This window comes from Spermophilus citellus, assembly GCF_964194105.1.
Source record: "Spermophilus citellus genome assembly, chromosome: 11".
Classification (NCBI taxonomy): Eukaryota; Metazoa; Chordata; class Mammalia; order Rodentia; family Sciuridae; genus Spermophilus; species Spermophilus citellus.
The window spans coordinates 110,192,770-110,207,479 of record NC_138192.1 but is presented as its reverse complement, the minus strand read 5'-3'; the positions used below and the strand labels follow the sequence as shown (position 1 = coordinate 110,207,479).

General features: G+C 36.3%; 1 protein-coding gene across 3 annotated transcripts in view; it reads right to left on the bottom strand.

Annotated features, from left to right (window-relative positions):
- The window catches only part of UNC80 (unc-80 homolog, NALCN channel complex subunit), a gene marked incomplete at its 5' end in the record, with an annotated part of 198,761 nt that overhangs the window by 140,108 nt on the left and 43,943 nt on the right, over window positions 1–14,710 (bottom strand). For all 3 annotated transcript variants that reach the window (XM_081262112.1, XM_081262114.1, XM_081262113.1), the window contains 5 exons: window positions 2,635–2,733; window positions 3,429–3,595; window positions 5,226–5,374; window positions 6,706–6,853; window positions 10,813–10,959. In XM_081262112.1, the coding sequence (XP_081118238.1) occupies window positions 2,635–2,733; window positions 3,429–3,595; window positions 5,226–5,374; window positions 6,706–6,853; window positions 10,813–10,959 (710 nt within the window). The remainder of the gene's footprint in view (window positions 1–2,634; window positions 2,734–3,428; window positions 3,596–5,225; window positions 5,375–6,705; window positions 6,854–10,812; window positions 10,960–14,710) is intronic.

Genomic DNA, 14,710 nt, shown 5'->3' with positions numbered 1-14,710 from the left:
CCTTAATAAATTAACTATTTTTTTTATTTTCTCCAAAGATTGTTTTTCTAATTATTATAACCACAAAGTGCTTGATTTAAAAATTAATATATCATAACTGATAACTAAAAGCATAAAATTGTAAATAGAAAAAATAATAGGATAATATACATCTGGGTATGAGTTTGTGTGTAAGCACACTCAAAAACATACCCAATATGTTGGTGGTATTTTGATTTTAAGTTATTTTTTTTCTTTTTTTAATATTTATTTTTTAGTTATAGGTGGACACAATATTTTATTTTATGTGGTGCTAAGGATCGAACCCAAGTGCCTCATGTATGCACGCTCTACCTCTGAGCCACAACCCCAACCCTTAAACTACTTTTTCTTGATGCTTTTTTGTGTTTTCCACATCTGTCATCATGAGCAGCATGTATTACTTTAGTAGTTCAGAAAGAAAAGGTTATAGAAAAATTCTAATAAGATGATGAAATTTATTCATGGGGTTTTAATAATTATTTTCTTATAAGCTTTGAGGCTGAATCCCAAATTGAACTCAACTTTGACAATATTGTAAAGCATTCATTTTCTGGGGCTATTTACATGAAAATTCAGATTTTATCTTTCCAAATATCATCAGCGTACTAAATACTTTTAAATTCTTATTCTAAACTCTTATAATCTGTTTATCAAATATGGTATGCATTTAAACTGGTTTTCTAGAATTGGACCTCTTGGCTACTGTTGTATTTTGGGAGGATGAGGGTACAACGATGAGTGAGTGTGTCACTACATCGTCTGAGTGGGAGAACATCCAGGGAGGCTGTCATTTGTCAACCTTCTCAAGAAAATGCTACATCAGCTTTGTTCAGAGAAAAATAGGCACATGAAATCCACTTTCTGTACTAATCAGTTAATGAGACTATTATTTAAGGAAGAAGAAGATGAGTCAGGTCAAGAAGGATTGGTAAAAAAAAAGAGAAACAGAGGATGGAGGAGGAATCAGGATCATCCAGAGTAAGTGCTCCCCTTTTCCCCAGCTAAACAGAGGAAGTCTGGCATGCTCACTCCTGGGCCACCTTGAGTCACAAATTCCACACTTAATATTTTACGACATTCCTCCAAAGTGAAATGTTCATGTAGAGGCATATTAAAACATGAGTCTTCATTCAAGAAGAAAGAACAGACATGTTTTAAATGCTGAGAAATTGGGTGGTATTCCCAAAGGAACGCGGAACAAAGAGAATATTTTGGAATCTAAAAAATGTAATCACATCTAAATGTAGATGGTTTTATTTTTAAAATCCAGTTTACCTTTTAGATCATTCTCATTGATCAGATTAGCTCAATAGTTACGGGTGTTATTTGGGGACAAAAATCTTCTGTCAGCTTTGGGGCAGATTTTCTATGGATAGGGGTTATAAACTAGATATTCATCTATGGAACATCTCATTCATATTGATTTTTCCCCCTGACAGAGTTTATATTTGGACTTTTACCATGTCCTTAAGGGTTTTCTTAAAAGAGAAACTAAAACTTAATTTTGAGAAAGGAAATTAAGAGATCAAAATCTTAATGATTACATGATGAATTTTGCCCTTTTATTGATCAATTGAATCATTCATTCTTAAAATATATATTAAATGCCTCTCATGGGCCAAGCTCCATCTTGGTTCTGGAGTGACAATGGTAAGCAATAATTCACATGGTCCCTGGACCTGTGAATTTGATCTACCTTCTCCTTACGTTTATCTACCAATAGGGGCAGTCCGATTTTGAAGTACCTACAACAACAGTGCAGACTTTGGTACTTGAAGATTTTGTTTGCTCTTTAGGGATTACTAAATTCTTATTAGGTGGTTATTTGTTTCTTACCTTTGATTTACTTGACTATGGAGAAAGGATACCATAATACCTAGGATATTCTGTAGAATTACTGGAAAAACAACTCCTTAATACTGAACAAGGGTTAGAAAAACAAAATGATGAATATAAAATGATGTACATTTAAAAAAAATATTGTGGGCAAATAAATAAAAATGAAAACAAATGTGTCTTGCATAGAAGTTGGCTATATAATCAATGTTTACAGTAACCCTTACATTTCCTGGGGGCATAAATTTAAAGATGCTTTTGTTTTTGCCATTATGAACAGTGAAGAGCAGCTGATGTTGGAATGAATCTTAGGGGAGGATCTCAGTGCAATGGAGTAGAACCTATATGTCAGCTAAAACTGAGCAAAAGCTTTGTTGAGCACATTGACAGCCACTCATGCATTAAAAAGAAAAAATCGCAAGTGATTTTAAGCATGAAAGCAGATGACACTGTCACCCCACTTGATATACATGCTATTTTAAAAGATGTATCAGTAGCAGTGTGCATGAAAGTCAGAAATGGGAAGGAACGAGATGGAAAAGGCAATTAGGGAGGCTTTCTCTAGGCACAAGGCTGGTTATTTGACCTCGTCTGGAGAAATTAATAGCATTGGAAATAAAAAGTGTAGGACAGAAACGAGGCCAGTTTCAAAGGAAATGAAAAACAAACCAACACCCCCCCCCCAAAAAAAAAATCAAACAGCAGTTTAGAAAACAGAATTTCTTCCAGTGTGAAGTGCCTAAACCTCTGCATTGGGGATGATAACATGCTACTTACTGCTCTGGAGTCTGTGAGGGGCGACCAGACATGAAGCTGCGACATTCTTCAGGGGCGGAGGACACCTGGCCTTTATCCACAATGCTTCCCGCCTCTGACCTATGCAGATGGGCACATTTCAACAATCACAACAGAACAAGACACCACCTCTTAATACTTCAGACCTTCTATGAAGCAAAACATCTGTTATACACATGCTACATACTCATGTCACCATGAGTTTGTGTTATATAGAATTTATGACCTCATTCTGCCTTATTGCTTACCAATACCAGTATTATTGCAACCGGTCATTAACTGAAAGCAGGATTTTAAGTTTAGGAGTTTCTTTTAATCTTTGTAAATGGTATTTAGTATACAATAGGCATAAAACAAATGTATGTTTACTAGTAGGATAAACTACATACGGATACATAGCAATATGTCTTTTGCCACATTTAGAGTATCACTTACTGATATGGTGATAAAGTCTCAGTAATTGCTTTTCTTTTCTAGCCATGTAGAAAAGTCTAAAACATACATAGTTATTTTACCATATAGTGAAAACTTATGAAGTGAAGTTCAAGTATATGAAAGTGTGGAAACAAGTGAACTCTAATTCTCATAGAGGTGGCAATATATTTAATAGTAACTCATCTGTTTTCCAAGCCACAGCTCGACCACATCAGTGATAGAACTTATTACCACCCCTGCATTGAAGATCTGCCACATCCAGAGCATATGGACAGTACAACTGAAGACAATATTCTACTCACATAAGCAAACACCCTTATTCAGAGAAATCCAGTGCCAACCTTTTACTGCCTGCAGGCTTAGGTTCCTGTTCATTCTCTTCCACTTTTTTCCCTGGTGCTAACTTCTCAGCACTGTCAAGCAAAGCACTAAGAGCCACTCTCCTGAAGACATTACCATGAGCTTCTTTGATGAACTGGACCAGCTGACGGATGTCACAATATAATCCCTGTTTGAAAACAAGAAGAGAGTTTGGGGGAAAGAAAGACAGTGGTACGATTAGTTTTCATAGAAAGAGAGGGAGAAGGCAATTCCTTAGGTTTAGAGAAGCACTGGAATGATAAAGACACATAATTACCACTGTTGAAACTTACAGTATATTCCCTCAGCATTGCTCCTTTGGAACCTTACCAAGGACCTTGCCAGTCATTCTTAGCATGAAAAAGCATGGTTACTAAGCAAGATGCATATTCAGGAGGCTGGCTGTATTATAAGAAAGACATCAATTTATATTTTTAGTCATTGGATTTATAAGCTTTTTGTCTCTCAACTTTAAAGAGATCCAAAGAGATGCCTGCAAATAAAAGGTAGTCAGAATTTGTTTAGAGATTTCAGTCCCTGCTCTGCTTCTTTAAATTTTCTGATTATGACAAAATGTTTATGTTCTCTAGATACTTCTAACAAAGCCTGATTAACCAAAACATGGTAAATTTTGTTGGACACATTAATAAAATAATATGTATGTTGTAGCCACTTTGAGTGTGAACTTGACTCTGAATTCAATACTATTAGAACTCAAATTTTGAGTTTAATTAAAACTCAGATAAATAAATCAACTTTTAAAAACATATGCAAGATTTTTATTAAGATATTAAGCTTTGCACCAACACCAACATTTCCTACCTCTCTCTTCCTTCTTTAAAAGGGTAGTTACTGTATTCTTTGCTTTAGGAAAGTTCATGGGAAAGCAGGTTGCAGAGGTGTTTAAAAAAAACACACACACACACTTTGATAGCATTTGCTTTTATAAACCTAACACTGGTGGGAAATTTATACCTGTGATTTTTAGGAATGTAGAAGGCAGGAACCTTAAGGATAATAGAAAGAGCGTGTATCCTTGGGGCTTGTAGGTATCAGGGCCCTATGCCCTTCACTCTGCTCTTTAGTAGCTCCTTTATGGAAGGTGCAAGACCCCCCGCAAAAACAAGAGTTCCAAACAACAGAGAATGCACAAATCCAAGCATGCAGTGGAGAGCACCATATGAAATAATAGCTGTAGACTAATAATTGAGACCTGGGTAGCCTCCAGTATTTGACTGGCCCTGGGAGGAGTCAAATACTAACCTTTTATAGCCTGATTCTCCTCCTCTCTACACTACTAGTGGCTTAAGTCGTTTAATTAACACTCTCCTTTAGGGAGATCTAATGTGATCTAAAATATCACAGGGCTCAATTAAAGAAAACAAAACAAATTTCAGCAGCATGTTTGCATTAATTTTTAAAGTAAGTATGGTTTCAAGTAATGCTTGGTATATCATCTTTTAGATTTCATGAACCAATAAACTGTGCTCTTGCATCTTCTTTTGAAGGACTCAAAATACCTTGCAACAATTTCACCAGACACTACAACCTTTGAGATGAACAATGAAGATACGTCAATCTGCAGATGAGGTAATAAGATAAGGAGGAACAAGGAAAAGCATGCATGGATAAGGCCCCACTGTGATTTACTGGGAACATTCAAGGAAATGATATCTCAGCATTAAGACTTCAACTTCTCTTCCTCATGGCCACGATGTGAGCAATTTTCTCAGAGCAGAGGCTGACAGCCCCATAGGAAGGAGAGGAGAGCTTCTCACCAAATTCTCAGGACTGTGCAGTTCGTGTGTGGTGGAGGCACAGCGGGTGATGAGGGATTTAAACATGGCACTGACAATAATGCCTTCCACGTTTTGGGCGGAGGATTTGTTGTCCACTGTGGTGAAGTTATTTCCAAACCCAGCCTTGTCTGGAAGGCAAAGGCACAAGTTAAAGGCAATATTTCCATGAAGCTCCGCAAAATCGAGAGGGGCAAGGAAATACTCAGCACCCAGGAAATAGAGAAGGGCTGCACAAAATCCAGGCATTAAGCCTTCAAGCTACTTCTGATTCAATAATCTCTATGCAAACTTGGAAATAAAAGAATCAGAACCTCCTTTACATCCACTTCTATGACATGTACAACTGCATTTGTGAAGCATTTTGATTGATTCCTTAAAAAGTGGTTGCTTATTTAAAACTGACTCCAAACCTAAAGCCCACAACTGATCCCCTTTCCTTTGCTGTGTTCCTTTATAGAACACCAGGAATAACCTGTTATCAGAACTGTTTTCGCCAAGCATATTACAAGTTTGAAAAACAATGAAGTGAGGATTGTAGTTGAGATCTTCATGTCTTTTAATGTGACAATCAAATAATAAACTCTGGGATACAACCAGGAAAAGTACTTCTAAATCCATCAAATGTCTTCATTCTAAATTAACCAACAATCATTTATATATGATATAAGCAATTGTAGTCTATATTAAGGTATTATTTCTTCCCAGACTTTAACCAAAATGTATATTTTACTTAACTCAGGCATCATACATAACTTTTAGTTCACTGGTGCATTTGTATTCAAATGGTAGTGGAGATATTCAGTTTATTATGAGTGCAACTGGAATTCATTGATTTTGCCCTTTAACTTAGGTCTCTATATTGAAGTTTTCTTAAAATCATGAAGCTATAAAATAGGTTGTAGGTGTATGTATGGATCCATTTGCTTGGTTTTTAAAAAGTAAGTCTATATGTATGTGTATATGTGTATGTCAAAATTGCGTTATTATTGTGTTTACTATGACCACGTTTTTGTTTTTTTATTTTTCCTGTTTTATTGTGTGAAAAAAATTGCCAAGCACTGTGTCTTTCACATAATAAGTATTCATTTCATATTTATTGAACTAGCACATACGTTCCCTGTCTCTTGATTGCTGCCTCAGTTGCTATAAAAGAGCAGGTCATCTGAGACCAGGAGTATGAAGAGAGGTAGGATAAAAATGGCTAAGGTGAGGATGCCACATGCTTTAGTAAATTCCTGCTCACTGAGGTGAGTTATCCTCTGAGGATAAAATCTGTCATCAAAGATTATATGCAAGCTTCTCTTGTTTATATATTCTTACACACACACACACACACACACACATCCACATGTACCTTTTTTCTCTTAATTTTATTCCCACAAATTCAGTGTGCCCCTGAAACACTACCTGCTTCATCTTGCAGCGATTTCTCCTAGAACCCAGGTACAGCTTTACTTACTGTCAGTGACTGGCTCCATACAAAATCCTAGCAAAGCATGCAAGAAGTCCACTACATTATTCAGAGAGTCCTTGTTCACATAGTCCCTCATGGTTTGTCGGAATTGCATCTTATCTAGCTTGTATAGCTTAGTGAGGCAGTGCTGGGCCTGCAATGAAGGAAGAGAAGTGAAAACGTCACAAGTACCAGCTTAAGCTACAGATGTCGTTAACCTGAGACAGAAGCCTTCAGAAGGCAAAGACTTCCATCCATCCCTACTTTCTGGTGCCAGCCAACCCTACCAGCTCCTCCTGTCTGAAGTAGGCAGAGACAGACTGGGCAGTGCAAGGGGAAAAACCCAAAGCCAAAGTCTAATGCTGATCCCAGGGGGAGTTCAATATTTACACTAAGACCAAGGCTTTAATGTCTTAATGAAAATAACTCAATGTGTAAAATTTAGGTAAGTGATAGAATTAACAATGCACACTTAGAAAAACTCAAAGTCTTTATGCAATGGGAAGAAGCATGCCACTGCCATGTCCAACACATTGAAATTAAGTAGATTTAATAGAGGAAGTGAGGCAAGAGGAGTAGGAAGTGAGTGTCCAGTGTGTTCCTACATGGCCTGGAGGAAAAAAATTCTTGAAACACTAACAGGTGAAAAACAAAATCCAATTTGTTTATTTATGTGTCTGCATTTGAATGTGAAAGTATGGTAATTCCATAGAAGTTGACCTCATGGATGGGAAAACAAGTGACAATAGACTAGGTGCTGCTATTCACAATAGCTGTGTGTTTCTTAGGGTCCTGCAAATAATTTTGCCACCTGGCAAAGGAAAAGGGAAAATTCTCAGCATTAGAACCAAAGAAGACACAATCATTAACTGTTGAAGGTCAGCAGACAGAATGATCTGATATTGCCTGGAAGCATTAGGGGTTAAAAAGAAAACGCCTATCCAAAAGAAAAAAAACTATTTATGAGGAGCTTTGCTACTTAAAAAACATTTCTTGCAATGTAAGTGCATCAAATTTGACTTTTGTTCCACCTCTATGATTCACCAAGTATCTCTTTATTATAGTTGAGACACAAAGAAGTCAAGGACTTTATCTATGTTGAAACTACAAATTCTACAGCATATTCAAAACTGGGAATCAGGGTCATCGTACCTCCTAGTAGTTATTTCTCCCGTGATACAGTACTCTCATTAAGAGTGATGTTTTTGAGGAAATATATTTAGATACCACCCAATGCCAAAAAGGATTTAAGATGATTGGTAATAGAAATCAAATTAGTATGTTGAAGAAGACTTCATCTGAACAAAAGAGATATGAGAATGTCCACAGCAATGGAATGAAATGGGACAATGGCAGAAATCTTTAGGATGAGGAGAAAGAGCTAAGGATCTAGAAAGAAGGGGCAGCTGGGGGAGAACTACCTTAATTGAGGATGGAGGATTTTACACAATCCAGTATAGGAATGGAAGTTAGATTAGGGAGGCAATTACCGAGAATCAGAATGGTGGGTTCTTTGTGGTAACCCAGAAGAAAATTTAAATCACATTACCATTTTGACAAATCAAGATTCAGGGAAAGATACTTGAAAAATTTGAGAGGAAAAAACAGAGTATAAAAGAATGAAACTTGGATTTAGCTACAGACTTCTTGGTATGACCTTGTTATAATCGCTCCATCTGTATCATAGTCAGATGGTTTGGTATTTTTTTTTTTTTCATCCTCTCTTTACACTGTCCTAGAAGATTTGAAATTAGGTCTTTTTATTCCCAGAGAGTTTATTAGTTGCCAGATCTCAAACATGCTCATTTATTTTTATTTTATTTTATTTATATAAAATACATACTACTTGTTATAAAATGAAGTTTACAAAACACTTAGGTAAAATGTTCTTCATGAAGAATTTAATTATCATTCCTTTAAAAATTTGAGAAGCTCTTCATTATATTAATTACAAAGTGCTTTTAAAAAATCCTAGATTGTAAAATCCTAAAATTCAAGTGTTACCCATTCTCTACAAAACACACCCAAAAGGCATAATTTCAAATCTATCATTTGGTGGCCCATAGACTGTCTATATGGTCTTCCTGAGTTCAGTGGGAAGTTTAAGCAAGAATAAGATTCCCAAGCCTTAAATATTTTGATTGTGAATGAACAGACTAAATTTCTTCAAATGATGTAAAACTGTTAGAGAATGAATTCCTTTCAATAATTTGGGACTATCAGCTAATGATCAGATTAATAATCTAAGAGGTATCGAGGAATCATGTGATGGAATTGCTAGGCACTTCAATAAATAACATTACAATAGTCTTCTGTTTTTACAAAAGAAAAATAACTCACAAAACAAAGAGAAAAAAACTATAGAGTATCTGACCTGAGAAATATGACCTGAGAAAAAGTGAAAGTATTCTTAACTTTTTAAAAGTTAGGTAACTTCTCAGTAAGGACCTATTGCTTTGGGGGAAAAAGTAACAGCTGGAATTCGAATGGTAGAGAAATTTAGAAATATCTAACTTCTTGATCCACACATTTCCCAGGGAAATTTTCTCAAATTTTGTATCTTTTGGACAATGTGTTTACTGAACATGGGTAAGCACATATGATCTCTATAATGAGCATAGCATAAATCTACAAAATAATGGAAGAATTGCCCCATAAATCAAGTTGAAAAGCCAGATAGGGAACAGTCTGAATGCCTCATAGAAGCATTCAATACCTGGAGAGAGAAAAGCATGGCGGACAAGAAGTAACAAAAACTTCTTTTCTGATTCAGTTAGTCCTGCTTTCTGTTAATCCAGAGAGACAGGACACAGTTGTCCAAGGCAGTTTATACTAGAGAATGATACTTAGTAGGTTTTAGCATTTAATTTCATGAAATTAGTCTTAGCATGAGAAGTAATGTGGTTTATTTAACCCTGAAAGGTTTTACTCATGCTGTGATAGAATTAAAAATCAAAGAATCACATAAGTATGTGCAAAGATGGAGGCAATGTAAGCTTTCTATTGGCTTACTAGTTATTGTTTTAAATTTTTTTCTCACTTTTAACCTCAAAAATCCAGATCTTGGACAAGATGTTCATGTTTCAAATTAATTATTTTGGTTGTTACTTCCCATATACACATTAAACTAAAATAACACAGCATAACAGAATTTTTTTAAAAAAAATGGATAAATAGATAGATGATAGAAGATACATTAAGCAAGAATTCAGCATGCCAATACTATGTGAACACCTCATGACAAAACCTAACACCAAGGAACACTGGTCCAGCATTAGATTTTGACATTATCCTAAAACTCTGCCAACATATGCCAAAGGGTTTTCTGGACTCAGATTTGCATCCAATCTTTTTTTTTTCTTTATTTTTTGTGAAAAGAATATTTTCTTAGAATTTCAATTTACATGTGAGGCAACTGCCCCAGCTCAGGCTTGCTGTGAAGATGGATCATTGGTCAAGTCAGAAGGAACAAGGCACAGTCAGGATAGCTCACTGAAAATGAGCTGTAATGTTCCATTACGGAATTACACATGGCAAGCCCAAGGGCAGAGTTTCAGGTTTCACACAGTTCAAAGGGAAATGATCTCAAATATGTAGAAGTTGAGGTTCATTTTGAAGCAAAGCAGCCAGAAAACAACTGGCTACTTTTATAGTCCTGTTTTGTCCCAATAAGGGCCATTTTCCATATCTAAGTAAGAACAACAAACTGAGTCTCAACTTTGACCCCTTTCTCTAATATGAAATATGCTTTTATAGTAGCCAGACAGATGATTGAAAATCATTTGTCACAGGTCATCAGAAGCTTGCTAAGTATATTCATCTGTGCAAAGTTCTTCCAAACTGAAATTCACATTCCAATCATACCCTTGCACCAATTGGTTTGTTGGTCTGCTCTAGGTAGGAGGCAGAAGTGTTTTCCCAATTAAACTTTCCTAAGCCAGTTTTAGTTGTCGAGATATCTTGTTGGATTTCTCCCATCCCAAGATATCATTAAAATGCCCTATAAAATATAATATTTTTCAGGGAACACTGACCCTCATTGTCAAAGGACTCATTCCTCAACTGGAGGGAGGGAAGAGGGAGAGGAAATGGAATCTACTTTAATTCTCTTACATTCTCTCGGAATACCTGGTGTCTCAGACGATCTCCCGAGATCCCTCGGTGTCCTTCTCCGCAACCATAGGCACATCCCAAAGACTTCACTATTTTGATGAGCATGGTGAGAGCAAGCCTATGGTTGCTTACAGGTGTACTTTCATCCTGGTACCCATGATCAAGAAACAAAAAGAAGTCTACTTACTTTGCCACTGAACCACTATTGCTCCGAAGATTCTATTTTACAATTAAATAAAGTTTGCATGTTTTACAATAAGCACCTGCAATTGGGGAAATACAATTATCCAGGGTCTAACAAACAAACTCACTTTTCTAAAACCTATTTCATGAATTAAAAGAAAATAATTTATGCATTTTGAATAGCCTCTGGTGCTAGAACATGAACACAGACCTTTTTCTTGGAAGATATCCTTCATACCCTTGGCAGCCTATTGGAACGGCTACTGGGGTGGCGGGTGGGGATCATCAGCAATGAAGGCCAATGAATTTCCTTAGAAACTACCCTCATGAGCAGTCTTCTGATAATACCACCAGGTAAGGATTACTGCTGAATTTCTTCAACTGGTCAAAGTCTAGAACTTTGAAATTTCATGGCAATTTCTGCTATTTTTGAAGGATTTTTTCCCAATTGTTTCACTATATTATAATTCACATGCATAAGAAAAAGCAAGAATATGCAGAACTTTATAAGCATTCAGATTGATTCTCCCCTTGAGGGTTGATTGGGAGCCCTCCTGAGATGAATGATGAAAATAATTTTCATCCACTTTTTTGTCCCTTTTAATCCTTACTGTGAGTGGAGAACATGATGTCCAAAAAAGGAACTTCCTTGAATCATTTCCAAAGAAGCATAAGGACGCTGTTGCTAAGGGATGATGCTGAGCCCAGTATGGGGGAGTCATTACCTTTGGGAAGCAGCAACCTGCCTCCATCATCCTAGCTACTTTCAGAGTAAGCACATTCATTGAGGACTTGGGATTCCAGCTCCTGGTCCTTAATTGCGGGTAACATTAGATAAGTTAACTAATCCTTTTTTTGTTTCCTCACCTGTGAATTAAGCACCCTAATAACTGCCCTTCCTACTTCACAGGTTTGCTGTGTAAAGCAAATGATATAATGGTGACCACTGCTCAACAACCTAAGGGATTTTCATGTTAGTTACATGAACAGGTTGACAGATAAACTTTTGGGCTACACATAGAAAGAATACTCCAATGGAGGTAGGGTGTAAAAGGAAGGGCTAGGGATTTATACAGAAATTATTTTCTGCCTTGATGTGATAGTGTAGATACTCTCCTATGCTATGTAGTTGGCCCTCCTTTTCTTATCCATAAACTTATCCATAAACTCATGCAGTGAATGCAGTGCTGTACCCCAGAAATTCTCCCATCAGGAATAAAACATTCATTCTCTGAGTTGTTGGAAGTGTTGATGGCTGAAAATCCTCAGCTGACTGCCTCTGCTGGAGAGCTGCCTCCACCAACCAACCAACTTTACAGTGTTTTCCAGGAGGCAGACTACCTCCAATGACAGGTCAGTGGCAGAAGAGTGGTAAAGGCAAAAAGTCTCCTTGATTCACCTAAGAACTGCTTTGAAGAGCCATCTCAACTCCAGATATATTTAATTAAGATGTCATTTTTAGTTTGGATGGAATCTTCCCTGCAAGATTTGATAATTGTATAACTTTGGGCAAACTACTCAGTGTCCTACAAAATAGCAATAATATAATAATTTCATAAGTCAAAAAAGTAAAAACATGTAATGTCCATTATAATAGCAAAACAAATGGTAACTATTATTTCTAGGTCTAGGACACTGCTATTGTCTGAGGCACCTTTATGCAAATTAGAAACACACCTCTCTTGGTGGATGAGTTGGAAACAACCAAGCCTCTGGGTGGATGCAGTGCAAGGATGTGAAGCTCTGTGAGCAGAGCTTGTACTGGATTTCATTCCTCACCAGTTCCCACAGTCAAGATTTTTTGGATAGTAGGTGGACAATAGAGTCATATAGTAGTGTCTCAGAAAAGGTCATCCCAAACAAGGGCTTATTTGGAAGATTGGTTTACATATATTTTTAAATTATTATATGCCCCTTTAAAAATTCCATAGCCCTAAAAATCCTTTGTAAGGATCGATTCAGTTTTTAATTCTTTAGACCTTCAGGTGTCCTTGGGATTTAAGTTTCTTTCATAGAGGATATTCAGAAAGATGTATCAAGCTACAGGCAGAAACCAGAGTACTAAATAATATTTCAGCTTCTCAGTATAAGCTAGTGGCCAAAATGGAAATAGAAATTAGATCTTCCTTTCTGTCTTAATCAATTTCCCATGTTTCTGATATTAGTGGGGCTGAAAAATTAGATAAACTTTCTGATTCCACTGAAAAGAAAAGATGTTTTTAGGGAAGAACAGACCTTTATGAATCATAAACACAAGCTACTTGACCTAGCATCACATTTTATTTTATAAATTCTTTGTCCTAAAAAGAATGTCATTTTGAGAACTAACTACAAAACAATTGAATCTTGGTTGCCCTTTTAGAGACCACATTATCTCTTTTTACAATCATCCATACTGATCAAAAGTGATAATTTTGGTCAAAATAACATTTATAGCACCAAGCTATAGTATCTAGAATAATATCTAGGTATACTATATGATTAAGGCAGAAGAAGAAAATCCTAAAGATAAGGCTAAGGAATCCAAGAATATTGAAGCAGGAATATTTGGATCAGAATATTGGGAAGATAAATCATGAATATTGGGAAGATAAAAGTAAGCCTTGAAATAAAGAAACACAGAGGATAAATGTGCATTAATTATGTAGTAGGTGGGAGTAGAAAGAAAGAAGAAATTTTTATAATTTCTGCAATCCTCATTTGGATGTAAAAATGTAACGCCCTATGGAGAAAAATGGACAATTTATAGTTCATTTTGTGTCTGTAGATATTAAAACTCTATATAGTATAATCTTTCACTTGTAAACACTTGAAATAATATGCGATTCTTACCTGTTAGAGATTCAAATCTCTTGTTGTTTTCAATTTCTGAACAGCACATTCCAGCTACAACCTCAAATCAGTGTGAGTTATGTGAATTTAAGCTGTGGTAATTTGTATTTAAAACTCAAGAAGGAAAAAATGAATTCTTGTTGTTAAATGCAGAGTTCATAACGAGGTTTTGCCAAGGCAGAGGGAATGAAATTCAGGAACAATCAATAATAGGAAGGCAAAACCCTCAGAGAGGTGACACACTAAGACACAAGGGAACTGAGGCTAGAATAGTTGTTGCCATGCCAAACCAATATCAAATAAATCAACCAACTAATCAAGCACCATTCTTCTCTTGCTTTCCCCTTAACTATGGCTAAAGTTGTCTACCAAAAATCTGTTATATAAATACTTTATTTAGAAAGTCCACATTGCTTCTTATGGACTGGGTATTTGTGTCCTCCTGAAATCTGTATATTGAAATCTTAAACTCTAATCTGATTATATTTGCAGATGGGCCCTTGGGAAATAATTAAAATTAAATAAGGTCAGACACTGGGACCTGGGTCCAAAGCGATTAGGCTCTTCCTGCTCATGCACAAAGTGGAGGCTGTGTTAGCACACAGCAATGGTGGTCACCTACAAGTCAAGCAAAAGGCCTCACATTAAACCCACCCTGCTGGCAACTTGACCTTGGACTTCCCAACCTTTAGAACTGTGCGGAGTAAATTTCTGTTGATTAGGCCATCCAAACTATAGTATTTTCTTATTGCAGCATGAGTGGACTAAGACACCACTCAATTTATACCACGAACGTCTCAAGAAAGAGGCTATCTATCCTTAGTGGCACACTGAGAATTATGGAAATGGAATGCATCTGAGGTGTTCTATTGCAGAAATAACC